At 48.1% G+C, this 15,867-nt stretch overlaps 1 protein-coding gene across 10 annotated transcripts in view; it reads right to left on the reverse strand.

The window, feature by feature from the left end:
- PAX5 (paired box 5) overlaps positions 1–15,867 on the reverse strand; it is a 195,206-nt gene that overhangs the window by 158,535 nt on the left and 20,804 nt on the right. For all 10 annotated transcript variants that reach the window (XM_045081578.1, XM_004747607.3, XM_013053781.2 and 7 more), the window contains exons 4-5: positions 8,448–8,512; positions 4,423–4,551 (exon numbers count right to left, since the gene is read on the reverse strand). In XM_045081578.1, the coding sequence (XP_044937513.1) occupies positions 4,423–4,551; positions 8,448–8,512 (194 nt within the window). The remainder of the gene's footprint in view (positions 1–4,422; positions 4,552–8,447; positions 8,513–15,867) is intronic.

Here is a 15,867-nt window from a genome sequence, read left to right on the forward strand (position 1 = left end):
GGGAGGAGGCTGCGTCTGGGCAGCAAACCACCCTGACCCTCAGTACTATCCACAAGCCCCCTGAGCATCTCTGAGTACTGTGCCCTGTGCCAAAGAGCAGGCTAGGGAGAGAAACCGTGTGATGTGTGGCCTCTGCCCAGTCAAGTCCATGTGGATGGCCACCTCCGAGTCAGGCGGCAGGAAGGAAAAACAAATAGGTAGAACCACTTTCAGACAGAGAGCCAGAGAAGCACATGCTCCCCCAATTGGAATAGGTCTCAAAAGTCACAGAGTCCTTTGGCACCTGGGTAGCTCAGTTGCTAAGCTGCCGTCTTCAGCTCAGGTCATGGTCCCAGGGTCCTGGAGTCAAGCCTCACATTAGGCTCCCTGCTCAGCCGGAGGCCTGCTTCTCCCTCTCCCACTCCCCCTGCTTGTATTCCTTCTCTTGCTATCTCTCTCTCTCTCAAATAAATAAAATCTTAAAAAAAAAAAAAATTCATGGAGTCCAAATCAGAATGCCTTATTTGGCTCTCCTGCCTCTCCTTTGTCTAGCCCCTGCTCATACATCTGATAACAGGGAGCTCATTACCTTTACAACTGAGTGCTCTCATCCTTGGCCCAGCCTGGCTGCTGTTTGAAAGCTGTTCCTGGCCCTGAGCTGTGCTCTGCCTCCTCGGAGCTTCCTGCTGCCGGCCCCAGCTCTGCTCTCAGCGGCCCCAGGGCCTTCTCTGCCACATGAGCCACACACAGCTCATCTGAGATTCGGACACAGTGGCCATATCCCCGAAGCCAACCTTAGAGGCAAACATCCCAGGGAGAGTCCTAGAATTTCTAGACTGAAAGGGCCGTTGGCAATCCACTAGTCAAACAGTTGTTCTAACTTGTTTGTTTTTACTACAGAACTCTTTATTCAAATAGAGCTTTCTGTGGAAGCCCAAAATACCAAAGAGAAACCCTCCAGATTGAGATTACCCATTCCCCCCGCTTACTAATTATGAACACTCAACAGGCAGAGGACTGACCCATTCCACCAAAGAGCCCTTACTAAGCACCTATTATGTACCAAGCACTTGTACCAAAGCCACATTACCCAATACAATAGCCGCTAGGCATGTCAGGAGGCTCCTAAACACAGTGAAATGCAACTGAGGGGCTCCATTTTAAATTTTCATGTGATTTTAATTATTTTAAATTTAAAAACAGAAGCAATATAAAATATTCCTGCCTTGATAAAGGGCCACTTCTTAGGAAGAGGCTTCCTGGGTCCCTTTGGTCAGAATCAGCCCCTCCCTGCCTTGCTCTCTCGCTCTGGTGTTACTGCCCATCATGGCAGCAACTTACACGCTGCCAGGTGGAGGGACTTGGGCTTGCCAGTCTTGTCCGCCAGCCCATGAGTTCTAGAGGGCAGCCCTTTGTGACTAGACTCTATGACCACCACCCCCAGCCCTGAGGCCTGGGCAGAAGAGCGGCACCAGGAAATGCCCAAGTCCTAGCTGGAGATGACTGCAAAGCAGAATGGAGCGAGCAACGCCACTCTATAGGGCCTCAGTCTCCTCATCGGAGAAATGGGAGTGAGGATTCCTCTCAGCCTCTTCCCCTTGGCCTTCTATGCCTCTCTCCCTCATGGCCCTTCCCTCAGGCTGCCAAGGGCTCCTGGGGAAAACAGTGCCATGGTCTGCAGCAAGGGGCCAGCCCCACCATGGACTCAGCAATGCTGGTTTCTGACCTTCTCACCACACTCTCGGCAGCATCCAACCTACTCTCTAGGCCCTTCTGCCTGAAACTCTTCCACACGCTGTTCCCAGGCTCTGCCCAGCCCCAGGCTGCTCTGCCTTCAAAGCATCTCTCTGGAGGGACCCAGGGGTAATAGATAGTGGGAAAATACCAGGGAACTGAGGCCTTCGGGGGCTCTCCAGCTCTTCCAGACCCCCCCCCCCGGCCACACCACCTGTGTCACCAGAACTCTTTGGTGCCTCGATTTCCTCCCCTATAAGATGAAGGTGGCATTTTCTGCCTCTTTAACTCCCCCTGAAGCCAGTGCAAGGATGCAGGGAGATAAAGAGGGCAGGAAAGGGCAGCAGGGAGCACCATGGAATACTCCTCCCAGACAGTGTGTTGGTGGGAACAAGGGCACTTCTGTCCACCTCCCTGCTCAGTACACTCCTGGTGATGCAAGACGGGGAGAGAGGGAGGCTCTGGTTGCCAGCTCTGCCTCCTCTCTTACCAATCCTGTCAGCTTCCAGGACTGTCATCAAATCATTCTCCCTTAGCCCCAAGACCGCAGAATAGATCACTTCCCAGGTCTTTCTGGGGATCAGGACTTGATCTCAAAGATTATCGAATACCACCCACATCTAATTCTCGACACTCTTCTATAGCAGCCCCAGCACATGTTCACTTAGGCTCACTTCCATGCCTCTAGTGACAGGGTACTCACTACCTCTCAAGTTTGCCCCAGACACTCTCACATTTACATGTTCTTTCTTGCACTGGGCTGAACTCCCCTCTGTATCTGCTGCCCACTGGCCTTGAAGGCCAACAGCAAAGTCTCATTCCTCTCACCTTCCGTGCCAGCCCCCCAAATATTTGAAAGCAACAATCCAGCCCTGCTCATTCTTCATTGTATCAAAACAACCCCAGAGCCTCAAGATGTTTTCCAGGCACTATGACATCCAGACTCCTGTCTATCCAGGTTAGGGTCACCTGAACACATTTCCATCTGTCACTGTCCTTCTTAAGGGCCAATACCCCAAATGGGCCACCGTCCTCAAGGAATGACTTGATGGCACAGAGCAGTCTAGACCAACAACACACCTGCATTCTGACCACTCAATACATTTCATTTATTTTTAAAATTTATTTATTTCAAGTAGGCTCCATACCCAGTGTGGGGTTTGAACCCACGACCCCAAGATCAGGAATCACAGGCTCTACCCACGGAGCCAGCCAGGCACCCCTTGAGACCTTTAAAAGCAGCATGAGAAGCTAAACAGTGGCCGCTGATCAGAGACTGAAAGCCAGTATGGTATTCCACAAACGCAGTGAAACAGCCCTCCTCCCCCAAATCAGGACCTGTCTGTTTGGTGGTAAACATCAAACCAGATTTTTTTTTTTCTCCAAAAATCTCTGCTGGGATCCCTCAGCCTGTGAGGGAGTGTCACACAACCCACCCCTCCACCGTGATCAAACACAGCTGGGTCCCAGCTTGGGCACATCTGCTGCGCGTCCAGGTGACAATGGGAGAAAAGATGACAGCATCAACCCCATAAACCAACAGAGATGGTAGGCCTACTGCCTCCTGCGGTAACACAGCACAACACCCGCTGAGTTAAAGATTTCTGACATCTGCTCCAAGTGGCAAGAACAGTGGAAAGAGGTGAGGTGGGTTCCGAAGCCGTGAACCACCCCCACAAACCCCCTCAGCTCCAAACGGAGGCCCCAGGCCCAGCCTCTGCACTCCCGGAACACGCAGACCACAGGCCAATCCACCGCTGGGCTGACTCAATTTTCTAGTTACAGATCTTAAGTACTTAGGCATGTGCTCACGAGAACATACATCCCTTACAGGGAGCCGAGAAAGGGAATTGTGCCGAGGAACAGAATAATTGAATCAAGATTTCTGTCACGCGGCTCTCAGGCCCTAAACCATAGGCATTTTTTTTTTTTCCCTTTCCTGACGAAGGTCTTACAGACTCCCAGGGGTCCGTTTCTCCTCTCAAACCCATTAACGTCAGCCACACTGGCAGCCTGTCCAGGCCACAGAGAGCCAGGTAAAGCGGGGCAGTGTCCGGGATGGAGATGGCCAGCTCCAGAGACCCAGCCAGCAGACGCACATGGGGTTTGAGAAAAACCAACTGGGAAGATTGTCATCTTTGTAATCCCGGGGTTGGGGGGGGGGGCACCATACTCCTTCCTCCCAGACCCAGGGGCAGAGATGAGATGATTCACTTCCTCAACCCCCGGCACCACCACTGCTGGAGGCCTTCCTGGGAAAGTGTGCACAGCCCTTCCAGAAGCTACCCGCTGACCTCTCAGGGCAGGGCACCCGACACCCCCTCCTGAGCACCCCTAGTGCTCCTGTACAGAGGGGACAAGGACATGCGCACACCCTTCACGTCCTGCCCTCAGGCATCAGATCTGCACAGGGGTCTTCTCATTCACCACCAAGCTCAGGCCACAAGGGTTGTACCAGGCCCACTCTCCTCCAGCCAAGGGGTAAAGATGAGGGCAGGCCAGTGGGAAGCCCCCAGTTCCCAGCTCGCAGCCCCACTGCCTCTCCCAGAGCACTGAGCCCCTTCCCGCACGTCCCCTCCACCTGGGGACTCAGGGGCTCTGCAGGCAAGCAGGTGCTCAGTGGGCATCTTCGCTTCCGCCCCCGACTGATCGCCCCACAGCAGAGCTGGGCGGGTTCATCCCGGACAAGGCTGTGTGGCCATCTCTTACCTTCATCCCTCTTGCGCTTGTTGGTGTCGGCGCTGGGGGACGTGATGCCCAGGATGCCGCTGATGGAGTACGAGGAGCCGGCCGAGTCCGTGCTCACCGACGACACCTGCGTCACGGAGCCCGTGGACACTGTGCAGAGGGAGAGGGGCGGTCAGGGCTGCAGGGGCGGGCGGGCAGGCGCTTTGGGCGGCCAGCCCAAACAAAGGCGCTAGCCCTGCACTGGGCAGATGCGACTGCCGAGCAGGGGAGTGCGGGGCGCAGGGAGTGTGCTGAGTGTGTGCTGAGGACACTCACCCCATGGCAGCTGCTACTCCTGGGCTTTGTGAGCAGCCTCCAGGGGGACGTTTGCCCAGGTTTTCTGCTGCTGGGGGCGGTGAGAGGGAGAGGATGGGCTGCCAACAGGACTGGCGGTGCAGAAGGGAGCACGGGACAGTGTCAGAAGGGCACTCGCGGGGTGCCTGGGTGGCTCAGTGGGTTAAAGCCTCTGCCTTCGGCTCAGGTCATGATCTCAGGGTCCTGGGATCAAACCCCGCATCTGGCTCTCTGCTCAGCAGGGAGCCTGCTTCCTCCTCTATCTCTCTGCCTGCTTCTCTGCCTACTTGTGATCTGTCAAATAAATAAATAAAATCTTTAAAAAAAAAAAAAGAAGAAGAAGAAGAAGGGCACTCGCTCCAACCCCAGCCTAAGGATGCAGGAAGCTGGGAAATGGAGAAGAGAGAGAGGGGGGAGCTAGGGCCCACCACCAGCCTTGGCTAAAATAAAAAGACCTAGATGACTCATTAAGCAGGTTCAGTCCCTGCTACAAATCCACCCCTCCTTGCAAACGGGAGGGCCTGCCCATTCCTACACACAGCCAACAAAACTCCAAACGGCAATCCATCCCTTCTTTTTATAGTTCCTCACCCTTTTCTCCTTCCAGTTTACCTGGATTCTAGTATTTAATATTAATTATGCAATAATGATAGGCTATAGAATAGACTCTATATTGTGCACACATCCTATACATTGACATACAGAATAATGATAACTAACGTTTTCTGAGAACTTCCTCTGTGCCAGGCATTACTGAAGCATTTTTTAAATTTAATTCTAAGAACAATCCTATAAGGGAGGCAGTATTATTATCTCATTGGAAAGGTAAGGGAACCAAGGCCCAGAGAACGGTAAGTGACTTGCCCAAGGCCACAGAGCTCAGAAACTGAAGTCTGAACCTCTTGAGTAAACTGTTCCTCATTAAGGAATCATGAAAGACAATTCTATGCTTCACATTAGTGCAGTGCTTTTCATCTGATGGTTCTAACAACCTAAAATGCTATTATTTTCCCCATTTGGTAAAGGAGGCTCCACAGGTAAAGGGATTTATTTGCTCAGAGTGATCTAGCCAGTAAGCAGTAGCCCTAGAGCTTAGCCTTGGGTCTGCTGACCTCAAGTCTAGACTTCCCCCTGTCCGGAAATGAGCCGGGGTTAGTCACTTAGGGTGACTGAAGCCAGGTGTCTACATTCCTAAGGATAAGCATTGGGGAGGGGAAGTTTCATGCAAGTCTCACATTAACTCCTAACCCCAAAGTCCAAGGGAAAGACCAGTCAGTCAGTCGTCAGGGTCCTCGCAAGCTCTCCAGCTGAATTTCCATTTCTGGGCTGTGGGAATTCTTTCTTGGTTCATTAAAACCTACAAACCAATCTCAGACACATTTCCTTGGGCTATAACTAGCTGGAGGCAGGTGGAGCCGCCTTTGACTCTAAAGTGTAGGAAATTACAAGAAATGGTGGTGATTGCATGAGAAGTTGTTTGTTGCTTTCCTTGGAGCAAATCCAGCTCTTGCTCCTACAGACCTAGAGGGAACAGTGCCTTTCTTCTGATATTTGAGTTAGATTTTTAGATCTTCCTTAGGAGACACAGAAGTAGAAATCGTTAACTTCTCTTTTCCTTCACCAGAAGAGGCTCCTCAAAATAGATTTATGCAAATCTCACAACCTTTTCTGTATTAAGGTGCAAAGAACAGAGGAAGAAAGAAGATCACAAGTCACTTGGTGCTTTAAAAAACAACCACCACGTACAGTCAAGGCTCGCCATGTTGCCAACAGAGCCAATGACATTTTGTGATTGCACTAGACTCCCAAGACCCAAGTTCCAGTCCTGGCTCGGCTCTGCCACGTACAAAGCAGGGTGCCCTTGGGCTAGTTAATCAATCTCTCAACTTCTATTTCCTCTGCCCTCAGTAACTTTGTAAGCTATAAGGGGCTGTACACATATAAATTGGATCTTTTATAAAAATTGCTGAGACGAAACAAAGCATTCTGCTGACCTACAAGTAGAATTGTTCCTCTAACCCAACTGTAGCACTAGTATCAGTACTTAGTCTGATACTCATTGTTCCCTGATCTGAAACAGTTAAAGCTACAAGTGAAAAATCTCAGCCACAAACATTTCCCCAGGAACCCTCCTCAACCCTCTTCACCCCAGCCAGGAGAGCTGGTAGTTCCCTTCCTTTGGCTCACACAATGCCCTGTACTTTCTTCTTGAGTCTTATCTCAGTGTTTTGCAAACTTCTCTTACATTCCCTGCTCAGACTGAGAAGCCCTTGAGATCAGGGATTAAGTCCTGCCTCCTTTAAAACACCTGTCGCCTGCAAAGCAGGGGCTTAGCAAACACTTTCTGAATGGACTACTAAAGGAAAGTTATTTATTTATTCATTTATTATTTATTTACTTTTAATTTATTTATTTAAATTTAAATTCAATTAATTAACACATAATGTATCATTTGTTTCAGGGGTACAGGTCTGTGATTCATCAGTCTTATATAATTATTTTAGGGGCACCTGGGTGGCTCAGTCAGTTAAACATCCACCTTCAGTTCAGGTCATGATCCCAGGGTCCTGGGATGGAGCCCCTGCATTAGGCTCCCTGCTCAGCAGGAAACCTGCTTCTCCTCCCTCTCTCTCTGCCCCTCCCCCCTGCTCATGCTCTCTCTCTCTCTCTCTCTCAAATAAATAAATAAATAAAATCTTAAAAAAAATTATTTTATGGTAGGGAGGAATTCTCTCTTACCTTTATCCAAAGAGGCAACCATGGAGAACCAAAACCTCAGGGAGCATCTCATTTATGCCTCTCAGTCCACAAATGGGGAAACTAAGGCTCAGAGAAGTAAAGGGACTTACACAGTTCACTGGATGAGTTCGTGGCAGAGCTGGAAGTATAAGCCTGGCCTCTACCCATTCCCCCATCACCATGGGAAGTTCAAGTTTGCAGTTAAAGAGGGAGCGACATTACACAGTCTGAGACATTATTAAGTGACAGTAATAGGGACTGTCAGAGGCTTACTGAATGGCCACCACTCTTTTATAGGAAAACAACCTTACCCCCAGTGACATATGTCACTGTCATCTCACAGTCTTTATGGGGAAAGGAAAGGCACGGGGAAACTTCTGGACTCCTCAAAAGGACCCCCAGGCTTCCAAGCGCTGCTCCCACAGACTATCCTCTGTGAGTGTCAAAACCCCCACGGCAGCCCTCAACCTTTCACGGAGTATATGAGATCGAAGCGAGAGAGGAGAGAGAGAAAGTTTGGGAAGTTTTGCCACATCTTCACTCAAGACTGCAAGTGCACAAAGAATTGTGGAAGGGCTGGTTGATAGAAGAAAAAAACACATTCAAAACTACTTACTGACTAATGATGCAGAAAATGTTATGAATAAGTATCCCTTTCTTGATTTATTACTTTAATTATCTGACATTCTATAGACCCCCATTAGTGGATTTTTTTTTTTTTTGGCTTAGATTTCAATTTTCTGTCTCATGGTGAAAGCTATTTATCATAATAATCAGTAAAATTCAAAACCTTTTAGCAGTATTTATAAAATTCATTTACCAGGTTCAGCCCTTGGAGAATGACAAAGAAGGCGCATTAGTACGTGTGCCGAAGTGTTTTATGCAGAATTATCTGTCCATAAGAATGATTAAAAGTTCTTTAGAATATTTGGAGCCCATTAGATTTTTAAATTTTTTTTAAAAGTTCTTCTTACCTATGCTGTGACTGGAAGCTGGGACTGGCTGGTTGGGTGGTTGTTGTACTTTCGTCCGGATGATCCTGTGGACAGGTGGGAAAGAAATAAATGGTTATTTGCCATCGTGGAGAAGATTTCTCAACTAGCTCTGCACGGACAACCAGAAAAGCCATATTAAGCTGGAGCAGAGAAGGAGGGAGGCTATGACCCTAGATTGGGAGTTAGAGGGTCCAAAGAGCTATGGACTAGTACCAACTCATCCCCTACCTCCCTGGGTGTCTTGGGATAACTTGTGCCCCTGTCTGGGATTCAAGGGCCTCTTCTGTAGAAAAAGGATGATATGTTAGTGTTATGAATGGCATCTTTTTTCCTCTGGAGCAGCTGCAGCTCCAGAAAGAACCTCCTGAGTAATGTTAGGGAGTTTCTTCCCTTCCCTGGAACTATGCCCCTCCTCGGTGGAATGACAGGACTGAACCAGGTGACCTCTCTGTTCCCTAGGGGTCCATGTGTTCTTGTTTTCTCTGCCTTAGAGCTCCACAGAAGGAGTCACATCCCCACCTGTCAAAAATTATCAAGGAAGCGGATGTTTATTGCTCTCAAACTAAAAAGGGTTAAAGGGCTGGCTTGGCTTTACTACAAGGAGCCCTCCAAAGTTGCCTTGTACAAAAATCTCATGCTTAAGCTCGAACAGGGCCAGGAACCGGGGATGTTCTGGCCTGTCTTTCCAGAGACCTCACTCTAGCTCTAATATGATGAACTTGATTGTGACCATGGGCAAGTCCACTCCTTTGTGGGCCTCAGGACAATGAGGGAGTTGGAACAGATCACTCTACTTACTTTAAGTAATTAAATCCTTTTTTGGAAAAAAGTCTTCCAGAAAAGCCTACTGTATAAAAGGTGTAAGAGCAGTACTGCCTTCCCTTTGCACCTGCTGGCTCTGATGCTCCTCACACAGCGCTGGACTCTGGGAAGCTTAGTCTGTAAATTTCTGTCTGGAACAACACACTCATATGGGCCTCCTCCATGAGACCCCAAGCCCTGTATTGTCATAGGGTACACAACCATGGCCGGGCCAGAAGCTGCTGTGGGGTCTACAAGAAAGTTTCTTCCCTGGCATTTGGGAGAAGGGTGGGTGGTAACACAACTTTTCTTTGGAAAAGTTCTACTTCAGCCTCTATTACCTTTTAAAAGAAATTAGAGTTTTTATTTTCTTTTTTTAAAAGATTTTATTTATTTATTTTGACAGAGAGAAAGAGCACAGGTAGACAGAGCAGCCAGCAGAGGGAGAGGGAGAAGGGAGAAGCAGGCTCTATCAGCAGAGAGCCCGACATGGGACTCAATCCCAGGACTCTGGGATCGTGACCTGAGCCGAAGGCAGCAGCTCAACCGACTGAGCCACCCAGGCACCCCTAAAGTTTTTTTTAATTATAAAAGCAACTTTGTGTTTATTGTAGACTATTAGGGCAATAAATAAAGAAGAATAAATAGAAGAAGGATAAAGAAAGAAAGAAGACATCTAAAATCACATTTCAGGGGCGCCTGGGTGGCTCAGCGGGTTAAAGCCTCTGCTTTCAGCTCGGGTCATGATCCCAGGGTCCCAGGATCGAGTCCCGCATCGGGCTCTCTGCTCCGCGGGAAGTCTGCTTCCTTCTCTCTGCCTGCCTCTCTGCCTACTTGTGATTTCTGTCTGTCAAATAAATAAATAAAATCTTTAAAAAAAAAATAAAATCACATTTCAGTGTATTTCCTTTATGCTAACATTCCTATGCATATCAAGAAATATCCATTTTCTGATAGCAAAATCAGGATTAAACCATGTACACAGTGTGTATCCCGCTCTCTTCACTCCATGCCATAGGAGAGGCTTTTTCACATTCCAGATCATTATTTCTGGAAGTCCAAGTTGCAAGCTGCACTGGGTCTCCAGCCTGAACAAATGGAGAGCAGTGAGGATACCGTGGCTGAGTTACGGCCTCCGCCCTCTGCGATCTCACAGCTCAGTGGTGGGCACCCAGGCTGCTCAGCATGCTCGGCTGAGAGCCTGGAACAAATATTTCCCTTCCCACCACAGCCCAACCACGGGTCCTCTGGAGTCTAGGCCCTTGAACCTCCAGGTTTAAGATTTTATTTATTTATTAGACAGACAGAATCACTAGTAGTCAGATAGGCAGGCAGAGAGAGAGGAGGAAGCAAGCTCCCCGAGGAGCAGAGAGCCTGATGCGGGGCTCAATCCCAGGACACTGGGATCATGACCTGAGCCGAAGGCAGAGGCTTTAACCCACTGAGCCCCCAGGTGCCCCCCTTTGCCCCTTTCTATGAGTCAGTGTAAGTGCTGCAGCAAATGTACTCGGTATTTGTTTGTTTTCTCCAATATTCAAACGGCTTATTTTAACTCAGCAAACACAGAACATATTCACAAGGACCTGGGAGTGAGGTAGTCTTTTGGAACCAACTGGAATTAAGCTAGAATCTGATCCAAATTTTATTATTTTTGTGTATGTCACCTTCTTTGTGCATACATGTGTGTTTGCGTACAGAGACAGAGCTCAGTGTGAATATATGGATACACCAGATGTAAATGTAGTTTATCCACGCTATGGTTTATATATGTACAAAAATATGGTGACATATTTCAAAACTATTTCCCATTACTTCCAGTCCTAAGTGGACTGGAAAAGTCCTAACTTTTTAAAGAATTGTCTGGCCATTAAATTTAAGCAAAGAAAACTTTATTTTCCTTCTTTTCCTTTCAATGTATTTATAAATCATTTGGTAAGACATTATCCATTGTTATAAATCATTGAGAGGCAGCTGTAGCTATTGATTAAATACACAGGCTCTGCAGGATGCCTGGGTGGCTCAGTCAGTTAAGTGGTGGTTAAGTGACTGCCTTTGCTCGGGTCATGATCCCAGGATCCTGGGATCAAGCCCCACTTCGGGATTCCTGCTCAGGAGTGGCGGGACCTGCTTCTCCCTCTCCCTCTGCTGCTCCCCCTGCCTGTGCTCTCCTGCTCTCTCTCTCTGTCAAATAAATAAATAAAATCTTTTTTAAAAAATAAAAAATTATATACATACATACATACATACACACACACAGGCTCCAGAATCAGACTACTAGTGTTTGGATCCCAGTTTTCCAACTTGCCAGCTGCATGTCCTAGAGTAAATTACTTAACCTCTCTGTGGCTCAGTTTCTTCACCTGCAAAGTGGGACTAAGAATCATTCCCACCTCTTTGGGTTATTACGAGAATTTAACTAATTAATTATTTAGAAGAGCGGTTACTACATAGTAAATTCTCTATAAATGCTAGCTATTATTTTCAGTAGTATCTTCATAACAATTAAAGACTAGCTTCAATCTTAAAAGGTCCGTATTTTCCACAAATGCCTTAAAAACACATGGGGTCCCCCTGGGAGTCGGGCAAGAGAACGATGCCATCCCCACACCCTATTTTAAGGCTGTAGTGGGGTCGTCCTCCATAGGCAAGACTAGAGTATAGGGAACCCTCCAAAGCTGTCCCCAAAGATAGAGATTTTGTCTATCTGCTTGCAGCAGCTGCCAAAAAAAAAAAAAAAAAGAACAAAGAGCATTATCCTCCACTGTGAAGAAATGGCAGTGGGAATAATAAGACTAATTGATTCATAGCAATTCTTTAAAAATTAAAAATTAACAAAAAAAAATTTTTTTAAGATTTTATGTATTTATTTGACAGGCAGAAATCACAAGTAGGCAGAGAGTCAGGCGGAGAGAGGGGGAAGCAGGCTCCCCACCGAGCAGAGAGCCCCATGTGGGGCTCAATCCCAGGACCCCGAGATCACAACCCAAGCCGAAGGCAGAGGCCTAACCCACTGAGCCATCTAGGTACCCCAAAAATAAACAAAAAAATTTTTAAAAATTAACAAGCGATCATCAAGACTCTTCACAATAAGAGTCACACTCTGGATCTTTTCTAAACCACAGACAGTCTGGCTAACAGGCACATAACATGGGAAGGTCTATCCTCTACTTTGCTGTGCATGAGCACGACCCTGGGTGCCATGTGAACATCCTAGATGGTCCAACAGGGAAGAGAGTCCAGCAGTCAGCCAGTTCCTCCAAACTGGGAAACCAAAGCCCAGAGTGCTCAAGTGACTTGCCCAGGGTCACACAGCCCGTCAGACTTTCAGCCAGACTTCCAGGCCCCATGCCTGAGCACTTCCTTTGGACCATAAAGAAAGAGAAAAAGAGGAAGTGGTCCCTCTGCTAAATATTTCCTATAGGAGATGTAAAGCCTATGTGGATTTCAAATCCATTTAGAAGATGAAGGACTAATGTCCCAGGGATTTTGGGTATTACAGGCACTTGTAAGGATTGATTTCAACATCACCCTCACTTCTTTGAAAGGCAGATCTTCTCAGACACATCCCCCATACCAAACCCCCCCCCCCCCCAATACACAATTACACTGAAAGAGAAAATCAGAAAATCATGTACCTTTAAAAAGGAAATAGGAAGACAGAGCTATGGAGATTCCACATCTATGGCACTAATGAAACCACCATTGGACAGTAAGAATCCTGGGCCATCAATTGTGCTAAGAATCCACAAGCAAGGGTCCAACTGGGCTATGCTGGGAGCAGCCCCACAGGGGACACCCAGGCCAGCAACCGAAGTGGAGAAGAAAGAGGGAATGGGTAAACAATCTCAGAAGCCTTGTTGCTGCCCAAGTTCAGAGGAAGAGCAGAGTTCACAGACTAGCTCCCTCAGGCCACATTCGTTCCTAAACAAGCTTTGTTTAGCTGCACGATTATTTTTTTTTATTTGAATTAGTTGCCAGTATTTGCAAGGTGGGGGGCACCTGAGTGGCTCAGTCATTAAGCATCTGCCTTCGGCTCAGGTCATGATCCCAGGGTCCTGGGGTCGAGCCCCATCTTGGGCTCCCTGGCCATGGGGAGCCTGCTTCTCCCTCTCCCACTCCCTCTGCTGTGTTCCCTCTCTCACTGTATCTCTGTCAACTAGATAAATAAAATCTAAAAAATATATATATTTGCTAGGTGGGAGCTTTTCTATAAATACGTGGATCTGTAGCTTCCCTTGAAAAATCCGAACACCTAGCCATGCTGACCCCACGTTCTCACATGACCAGAACCAACTGTTGATAAAATTGGTTAAAGAGAACTGTCTAAAGAGAGACAAGAAAAGAGAACTGTCCTTCTAGCTGGGAACGCCATGCACAGTGCCCACCGCTTGGCCACTGATTTAGAGCTGCGGGCCTCAAACAGAAGGCCGCCTCCATTCCACCGGTCTCTGCCAGCTCTCGGACAGTCACCTCCAACGGACGCTCAGGCTGGAATCTAAAGATCCTTGGGGCAGCATCCCAGCGCTAACTTGTCCTTAGGAAGCAACATAAATGTGATGTCAATAAATAAATAAAAATCTTTTAAAAAAAATTTTTTTAGGGATGCCTGGGTGGCTCAGTTGGTTAAGCAGCTGCCTTCGGCTCAGGTCATGATCCCAGCGTCCTGGGATCGAGTCCCACATCGGGCTCCTTGCTCAGCAGGGAGCCTGCTTCTCCCTCTGCCTCTGCCTGCCATTCTGTCTGCCTGTGCTCGCTCTCTCCCCCCCTCTCTCTCTGATAAATAAATAAAATATTTAAAAAAAAATTTTTTTTAATTTTTAAAAATCATCACTGCTCTGTACTCCCCTTCTGGGTCTCAGATTCTTTATCTGCCACAGAACCGAGATAAGCCTCTAGGGCTAAAGGAGACCACAGGTGCGAAAACACCTCAGAGGCATGGCCACCACTGCGGATACCCAGGAGGCCCCTGAGGCTGGCCACGGCCCCAGTCACAAGCAACCAGCAGGCAACTTTAAGAGTCTGGCAAACCCTGGGCCTGCCTTCCTGGCAGCATTCGGCTGATGCTGAGGACCACGTGACCTTTCAGTTCTGCCGTGCTGTTTGTCTGTCCCAGCTCCAGCCTCTCCCTATCACCTCACAGCCACCCCGCTTCACAGGTTCAGTCACTGCCTGGCCACCACAGCCATTAGAGTTTGGGACTCCCACATGCAACCTAAAGTTCTCTTTCAAACCATCAATTACAGTCACACCCTACACTGGGAACTCCGTGGGCCCTCAAAGCCTGACCATGGGTTTGACGGAAGTTTCTCTCCAGAGCAGGCTTCTGCTGCTTCCCTGCTTCTAGGCATCACACGCCTCACTCGTGGGGGAAAAGTCACATTGCTTTGCGTGGTGAAATCCTACAATAAAGCCAGAAGCAGAGGACTCACAAAGCACACTGGAGTCCCTCATAATCCAAAAAAACAATAGGAGTATCCCCCCTTCAAACCCACCACAATCTTTGCTATTTCCTCAGCTAATTTGGGCTGGTAAGACTTCTACTACACACCAGAATCCCACCCTAGGCAAGGAGGCCTTCTAGAGACTAAGACAATGTGCCCGATTTCCCTCTCTCATCTCAGCACTTTGATGTCAGAGCCAAGGTAAAGATTTGCCGAGAGAAAGAAAACAGGCTAATGGTAATAAAATGGCAGGACTCGGAACATTGACACATGGGACACCTGGGTGGCTCAGTCGGTTAAGCCTCTGCCTTCGGCTCAGGTCGTGATGCCAGGGTCCTGGGACCAAGTCCTGCACTGGGCTCCCGGCTCAGCAGGGAGCCTGCTTCTCCCTTTCCCTCTGCCTGTTGCTCCCCATGCTTGTGCTCTCTCTCTTTCTCCCTCTTTGTGTCAAATAAATAAAATCTTTTAAAGGGGCATTAAAAATTTGCTTTAAAAAAATAAACCAACCCAGCAACACAGACACTCACACAGTGATTCTACACATTTGAATCATCCCAGAAGGAACACCCAGCAGACCCAGAAGAGATCTCTGAGACATTGTAGTCTAATCACCTCTTTCTACAGGGTATGAGGGGTCTCTTATGCCCACACAGGCTCTGCACTGACAAGGGTCGGGTGTGACTTTGGAGAAATGGGAACTGGTCAAGTTTTCACCCTGCTGGCTTCTCTTTTCTTTGTGGAGTTTAGACAACAATCATTTTGGTTTATCTCGTAATTTCATCATTGACCTCTGTGGGTTTAGATAGAGCTGAGACTGCACCGTCTACAATAGAACACTTTCTTTCAGGACTTGTTAAAACTTTGAGAGCTCCGTCAGATACCTCCTGGGTCAGACTACAAAGAAGAAGGTGCCTCTGTGGCTCCTGGGAGAATCCCATGCCTGGTACCCATGACATTTCTCCGGTTCTTTCTCTCCGCGAGTCAGATTGAGCAGAACTGGGTAGAGGGCAGCCTCCCAACTCCACAGCACCTTAGTGTCCTGGATGTCACTCTTGGAAATCACAGACCCACATCAGAACCTCCAAGGTCTGGGGCTCTCAGAGGCAGGAAGAGCTTTGTCAGAGTCATACTTGGAGCTTCAGAAAGAGCTGGGACCA

Source organism: Mustela putorius, unplaced genomic scaffold, assembly GCF_011764305.1.
Source record: "Mustela putorius furo isolate JIRA1106 unplaced genomic scaffold, ASM1176430v1.1 tig00000580_pilon_pilon_pilon, whole genome shotgun sequence".
NCBI classification, from domain to species: domain Eukaryota; kingdom Metazoa; phylum Chordata; class Mammalia; order Carnivora; family Mustelidae; genus Mustela; species Mustela putorius.